Source organism: Toxotes jaculatrix, chromosome 24 (genome assembly GCF_017976425.1).
Source record: "Toxotes jaculatrix isolate fToxJac2 chromosome 24, fToxJac2.pri, whole genome shotgun sequence".
NCBI lineage: Eukaryota > Metazoa > Chordata > Actinopteri > Toxotidae > Toxotes > Toxotes jaculatrix.
The window spans coordinates 9,398,970-9,406,491 of NC_054417.1; the positions used below are offsets into that span (position 1 = coordinate 9,398,970).

At 41.7% G+C, this 7,522-nt stretch overlaps 1 protein-coding gene across 3 annotated transcripts; it reads right to left on the minus strand.

Annotated features, from left to right (window-relative positions):
• Window positions 1-1,791: 1,791 nt before the first annotated feature.
• clic5a (chloride intracellular channel 5a) lies at window positions 1,792-7,268 on the minus strand. Of its 3 annotated transcripts, XM_041032153.1 has the most exons (7): window positions 6,978-7,268; window positions 6,717-6,935; window positions 3,580-3,689; window positions 3,088-3,213; window positions 2,907-3,013; window positions 2,621-2,802; window positions 1,793-2,514 (listed from the first exon to the last, which is right to left on the minus strand). In XM_041032153.1, exons 1-7 carry the CDS (start codon window positions 7,266-7,268, stop codon window positions 2,350-2,352), a joined length of 1,200 nt encoding a protein of 399 aa, XP_040888087.1. In that variant the 3' UTR covers window positions 1,793-2,349. The 3 variants fall into 3 exon arrangements, with proteins under 3 accessions (XP_040888086.1, XP_040888087.1, XP_040888088.1); XM_041032152.1 differs by having other exon boundaries at window positions 1,792-2,514; window positions 6,717-7,268; XM_041032154.1 differs by lacking the exons at window positions 6,717-6,935; window positions 6,978-7,268 and adding an exon at window positions 4,926-5,171 and having other exon boundaries at window positions 1,802-2,514.
• Window positions 7,269-7,522: the final 254 nt, after the last annotated feature.

Below are 7,522 nucleotides of genomic sequence, written 5' to 3' on the forward strand. Positions count from 1 at the left end.
AAGGGATCTGTCACTCATCATTTCCTGTTTAATTTCGCTAATGAAAACATGAGTTTGTGACTCCGCCTCCCGGTTGTACACCAGGTAGCCTCCGTGGTTAATTAGCGTGACTAACTAGCACACACAGCTCCGTTATCCTGTTTTGTTCGTCGCTTTTGTTTGTTCGTCGTTTTATCCTGTTGTGTTAAATTAACGGGTTTTTACATTCCGTCACTCAGCGGAGGAGAACACATGGAGGAAGTAACGGCTGAAAAACGGAGAAAGAAGCTAACATTAGCTTAGCTTAAAAGTCAAAGCTAATGTTTCCGGTAACTGTTACTACTGGAAGTAGTCTAAGTATATTTACTCATTTATACTTTTTCCTACGTTAATACTTCTTGCACCACTGACTACTGTACATTGTACACTGCTCTTTTTGTATACTGCTAGTATATAGCTAGCTAAACAGCATGATGACATTACAGTAAGTAAAACTTATAATACAAACACAACAGTCAAAATAAAATGTTCATCAAGCTCAATCATTGTTCCTGTGGTAAAATAATGCTATCTGGTCACAATGCAGGCAGCACAGAGAGACAGGAAGAGGGACAGAGATGCTGAAAGCTGTGACCAGAAGACGGGGACATGATCTGGAGACACAGATGATCAGGTGAGAACGTGAAATGCCAGTTATAATGGAATTTAGTAGAGTTTTATGTGTCATGAGAAACAGGTGTTGGAAACATTTGGGCCCCATCAATGTCTTCTATTCCAAACCATGTGAAATATAATAAAAGTCAAATACAGTTCTTAGTTTCTTTTCTTTATCATGTAAACCTTAGACACTTTTTGACAGCATTTATATTTAAATCTCTTTTGCTGGTCAGCCTTTATAAATGAATTACTTTACTTTCTATAGAGCCTTGCTGGTGAATATAAATGTAAGTGACATTCAGTAACGTTTGGCTCACAGGTAGTTAAACAGAAAACAAAGACATAAAACAGGATGATCCCTAACTAACTGTTCCTTTTACTACAGAGCCATAAAAGCTTTGTGTTTACTGCCACCTGCTGACTGTCAGACGCTACACACATAAATGAGCCCCCTGTATCTTTATGTAGAGCCACTTCAATCCAGCTAAATTACTGAGTTATTTTGGAAGACAAATTAGGTTTTGCATTTGTTAAAAGTTCAGTATGAAAAGCAGTGCTCTTGTTCAGTGACATTATTTTATGTTTGTCTTGTGACGTATATCCTCCAGATGTGCATGCTGTGACTCAGCTACTACCGGGAAATTGAGTTCTGATATTTATACCAGTATTCAGACAGTAAAAATAGGCAACAGAGAGGTGGAGAAATACAATAAGCTTTGTACTCCTCCACCACTGCAAAGAGGGGGTGGGATCGAGGGAGGAAAAGAGGCAGAGGGCTGTGTGGAGATAAACACCAAAAGCAAAGAGTAGAGGAGGAGCTGTGTACACAGCAGCACCTTTGGGGAAATGCAGTGTTCATTCTTAGCATCTAAGCTTAGTCCTTATTGTTTTCACTTTGTTGTTCATGCAGGATACACGTTTTGAAATTTCTCACGATCAGCATGAACACGTTTCCACGATTCATTAAGAAAGGTGGATTATCTAGACGTGACACGCCTACGATGACTTTGCATGTATTTCCATAAACAAATCAGCAGTAAACTTAGTTGCTTCTTTTTCTGGGAAATTGTGCACAATAACGACTTGATTTCCTGGGAGAGAGACAGTCAACATCCATTCCCTTGTATCTGTAGACATATTAGTGAATCAACAAGACAGTTTCATGTGAAAAACCACAACTCTCAAGCACAGTCTCTGAGAAAATAGATTTACTATTCAAATAAGTGACATATACACAGTGGGGTTATGGTTCTAATCATCAGAGAGGTTATGAATATAGTTGAGCTATAATCATTTACAGACATATTAATATAAGTTTATATCATTATCATACAGCTCCACGGGGCAGGAAGCATCCTTCAATAATTACATTCAAATATGTATAATATACTGTACAGACATAAAGAGCTAAAATCAGAGGAGAGCTTGATTCCTACTAAGGCACTCATGATTAAAATGACATTCACTATCATCAGTTTGCACTAAACATGTCAACACAACAGCTTTTCATTATAGCCTTATTTATCAGTTTGAACGTAAAGTTTTAATTTGAAATACACTGGGTGACTGTGAAGCTGACACTGCCCCGATGAAAGACAAATTACTTTGGCTTAAACACATTCTTAACATTTTCCAACAACATTGTCTGGTCTATCAGTTTTAATAGCAGGAAAGAAGAAGAAAGGTACAATAGGGACTGTGGTTGAGACGAATTCATTTTCCCAGCCTCTTGGCTACGTCCTTATAGGCTAACTCGATCTCCACATCAGCTGCGCATGTGTTGGTGAACTCATCTCGGCTGTAGGCGTTGCCAAGATAACGCCACACCCCTCTGAACTCGGACGGGATATCATAGTTTCGGTATTTCTTCGCAACCACCTGCCAAGAACAAGTTTAATGCTACTGTCAGCCACAAATTGGTGAGATCAAATGAAACCAAACCAAACCAAACCAAACCAAACTAAAGCAGTACAGAGCAGGTTACCTTGACAACATGGAGTTTGGGCAGAAGGTTGCAGTCAGCCAATGTCAGCTCATCGCCGTCCAGATATTTGCGAGTAGATTCTCCCTTTCCACTGTTGCGTCCCTCTTGAACCTCATCAGGTAGCGGACTCATCAGATACTCATCCAGCTTAGCCAAGGCCTTGTCAAGACTTTTCTCTAAACCTGAAAGAGAAAGAACACATTTAATAAAGCAGTGCTTGATTATAGATGGACACAGATGCTTGCTGGATATACTGTGTATATTTGTTAGTTTTGGTACAGCTTACTTCGATGTTTATCTGGTCTTGTGTTTTTGACATAGGCTGAGAACTTGGCAAATATGTCGTTTCCTGCTGTGTTGGATTCACGGTTCTTTGCTGCAAGTTTGGGATACCTAAGAAACAGGAAGATGCTGTTAGCTCTGCGTTGTATTCCTGTTGCCTGTGCGTTTTTGTGTGTAGGACCTACTTTGGTGGTGCCAGCATTGCCTCCAAGTACTCCTCTATTTTGTTGACGTCAGTGAGAACCTCCCCCTGAAAGGTGAGGAAGGGCGGGTGTGTCCCTGGGGCCAGGTTGTGAAGGTCAGCCGGTTTCCTAATCAGAGTGGAATCATTTTACAACCTCATCTGTATATGGCGTGAATAATTACAGTTTCAATATGAGTGTTAATAGTGGAGCTGTCAGGGAACGAATTCTTCACTTCTCTTTGTCTGTTCAGCCATAGTGGCTGTTGCTGCTAATGCTAGCTACCATGCGCCTCATGTCCCAGTTACAATTACTGTTATAAGTGAAGTGTTTTTAACTGTGACCCTTTGAGAGTTTGCTCATGACCCTCATGTATTTCTCAAAGCAAGCTTGAAAATGTGTTATGCTAACTGTTTAGCCTGCAACATTTAGTATTTACTCTTTCAAATTGTTTTACTATAATATTATAGTTTCATATTATGACATTTTTATTACCTCTTGAGATCAACAGTGGTAACATTAAAGACTACTCCTTTCAGCCAGAGGATCATGAAGAGGCGCTGAGAGAATGGACAGTTTCCAATGCTCTCCCCATCACTCCCAGCCTGTAAACACACACACACACTTGTAGTAGAGGTGCATATTAATTCGCAAAGACACTGTAAGACCCATACAAACTTATTGCATGCCCAAAGACATACACTGATTCACAGCTAGACACACAAGGTACACACTCTTGACAGGCATCCAAATCGGTTTACTCATCACATGAACAAGAATCAGTGTCTTTGAGGCTCCCGGTGATCTGTTTGTGTCTCTGTGTGTATATACACAAATTTATGACTGGCATATGATCAAATACAGTAGGATGAGCGTGTGTGTCTGTGTGTGTATGTGAGCCTGTAGTGTGTATGTGTGCAAAGCTGCAACAGGACACTGTAATAAGACACTGAGTCCAACATGAATAATCCACGCTGCTTCCATTAGCCGCCTCACTGCCTATTTGAACTTCTGGTTCCTACATAGCATTTCAGTACAACATGACAGTCAATTAGCATACTCTTAAAACTTGCTTTGAGTTGTGAACATTGAAATACTCTTATTCTAATTCTCAGTGAGAATTAGATGAGAAGCTACCAGTTAGTTTAGTTTAGCATAAAGAGCAGAAGTTTTAGCAGAGCTCCTGGGCAGATTTTTTATGTTTGTACAGAGGCAGGCTAGCTGTTTCCCCCCATTTCCAGTCATTGTGCTGTGCTAAGCTAACAGGCAGCTGAAAGTATCTAAAAGTGGTATCAATCTTTTATATTGTATTTAAAGTACAACAATATATCCTGGCTATATTCAAAATAGATCATCAGTGAGCATCATGTTTAAGCTATTGGTCAGAAAAGGCCCATGCAAAAACCTATGCATACATACACACAGGCATACCTACACACACTAACCCACAGTGTTATTGTATCATAACCTCAGACCATTTAAAGCTGCTGCTCTCAATACTGAAAGGACCCCAGTAATAATTCAGTAGGACAGAGAAAGAGAGAGATTGTCTACGCACGTGGGTGTCAGGTTAACATACGGAAAATCAGCACGCAACAACAACAACATGGCATGCACACGCTTAAAGGAACCACCCCCAACATAACACACACACACAACTGATGTTTCACAGATTATATAATGTGCATATGCAGTTTAAATTTTACTTGTCACACACAAAAAGAATGCAGGGTAAGACTGTAAAAACTGTACATAAATATAATTTAGAAGTGAGAAGAAAACTGATCTGCTGTCAGCTTGCGATGCACACACACCAAAACAGACACACTAAAAGTCCCCACCTTGACAAAAAGCTCAATATCAGGGTCCTTGTCCTCCTCAGCTGCAGTATCCGTCATGGTCAAGAAAAACACTCTTTAGTGAAGTGTTTTTTTTTCTACAAGTGTGTAGATGTATTTGTCCGTGTGTCTGTTTGAGTGTGTGTGTGAGCCGTCTCAATTTCAGATTCTACTCCAGGTCCATTCGGTGAAGTCCGCTTAGTCCCATAGCACCTCTGTCAGAGTGTCAGCTGAGGACGAATACCAGGGAGTGTGAGAAAAAGAGAGAGAGAGCAAGGGATGGTGTGTGTTAGGGGTTCAATTTGTACCCATGGCCTCAGCAGCGGGGCGGGACAGTGTCAGGCAAAAATAACCCCCGGGGTGGGGGGTGGGGGTGGGGTATGTCAGTGGAAGCACTAATGCAGTGAAGAGGGAAAGGGCAGACCAAGCCACCCAAGGGTGCCCTGCCCCTCTCACCTCTTATAGCTCTGATTGACAACACAGCCCGGTGACTTTGAATCATCAGGAGTCATTGTCTCCTCCTCAGACTCATCAGCACCCATGGGTCCCATGCTGTGAGTTCCCAGCCTGCATGTGAGCTGTTTCACTGGCCTCTGCTGGAAGCTGACGTCCTGTTTGAGCAACGTTTGCTAAAAACTGAGAAGCCCAGCTGTTTTAGGTAACTGGCTTGAGTGCCAGTAGTTATGCTTTAAATCTTAACAGAATTTCAAAAAATTCAGCAAAAGAAATGCAAATGAATCCATGTTTCAATTCCTTATCTGCGAAAATAATTAGAACAGGTGGATGTTCACCCACCGTATGACAGACTGGGAAAATACTGAAAGATGGTCATGTTGTTGGTTTTGTTATGTATGGCAAACAGTGTAATGAGAAAAAGTAACCTTTACTTGACGTTTGATGATGTTTAATTTGCTAGATTTGTCTCAATACTAAATAAATAAGCTAATGAAGTAATAAAAGTTAAGCCCCAATGATAACACTCACCATGGAAGTGGTTTGACTTGGCTGTAGACCTGAATCACTCTTGTTCTCTTGCAATCACCTTATGGTTATATCACTATCATTTATGCAGTTGTGGTTTCAAAGTGTCAGATTTATGATCTTTGTATTCTCCAGTGCAACTGAACTTCAGTGAGGAATCTGCCAGTTATGTAATAGACTCAGTTAGTGTGTGTTTGCGTGTGTGAAAGTACAATGTTTAGCTGGTCTACTTCTACTAGGTTGATATATACGTAGAAAGATAGACAGCTTTTCCGGGAAGTCCACAAACCAGCACACAGTGTAATCCACTCACACACACAGACACACACGTGAAGTCACATGGCCTTGTGACGAGAACCATCCCCAACTGTCCCAGCACTGAGTCACAACATTCTTGTCAGTTCAACTTAATTTATATTTAGAACCAGAGTAACCCCCTCCAACACACACACACACACACACACACACACACTCAGAAATGACTACACACGATGATCTATAAAAAGAAGTGTGTGTGAGCAGTACACTGAGGTGTGTTTAGGCCCAAACAATAGGGAATAAAGTCCAACTCTAGATGTGTAACAGTCAAATTAGAAAGGAGATCACTGACCTTGCACACTTGTTCATAAGCAACTGATATGAATGGGATTATAACTGAGATTAATGAGGCCTACGAGTTAGTTTAGTACAAACGGTGTGTGTACCTTTGTGCGTGCAATATATTTGCTTAGATTTACCATAAAATGTCAAAGGAAAAACTGAAATCAATTCAGAATCACTTGTTATAATAAACCTGTCCTCTTTCCTCCCTACCTTAACAAAAAGTGAGACCTTTAGTTCATCATTTTCATGCTGTGGCTTCTCCTCCACTGTCTCCTTCTCAGAGGCTGATGAGGATGAGGACGATGATGAGGAGGACCTGCGTGATGAGTTCCTCCCGTCCACCTCCATTTCTGGAGACCCCCTCTCCCATTTGAGCTCTTTGCTGCTCTCCTCCACTTCTGTCTTCTCCTCTTCTTCTTCCTTCTCCTCCTGCGCCTTCTCCTCCTGCGCCTTCTCCTCCATGTCCTCCACCCTATTCCAGGCTTCCACCTCCCCTTTCTCTTCATCTGTAACATGTGAGGAAGACGAGGAGGATGAGGAAGAGGATGAACTGCCTCGCCTGTCCTCGGTGGGTAGTTGAGGTGGTGGGAGAGAAGGGGGAGCTGGTATTGTTCCTATGGCCCGTCCAGTGTTCTCATACTTTGGTGTCAGGTCTGAGGGCTCCTGGTATGGCACCTCGTAGGTCACGTCGTATATACCTGACGACTGGTTCTCATAGGTGACCTCTGGGGTCTCATACACATTCTCCTCTGAGGGATCCATCCTGGGGGAAGAAGTTAAACAGAGGTCGTCCTGGGACGGCGGAGAGTGTCAGGGTGTATAGCAGAGTGACTGTAATGCACACAGTGCCTCCCTTATCAAAAAGCACCCCAGGACTTTGAACAGGAAAGGTGATGCCAAGAAAAGACAGCGGTGATCCTTAAAGGAGAATACAACTTGAATAGTCTTCTTTTTACTGCTGTTGTTGAGTGGAAAGAAAGTAGCTTCAAAATATGAATTATTCAGCCACTAGGAGC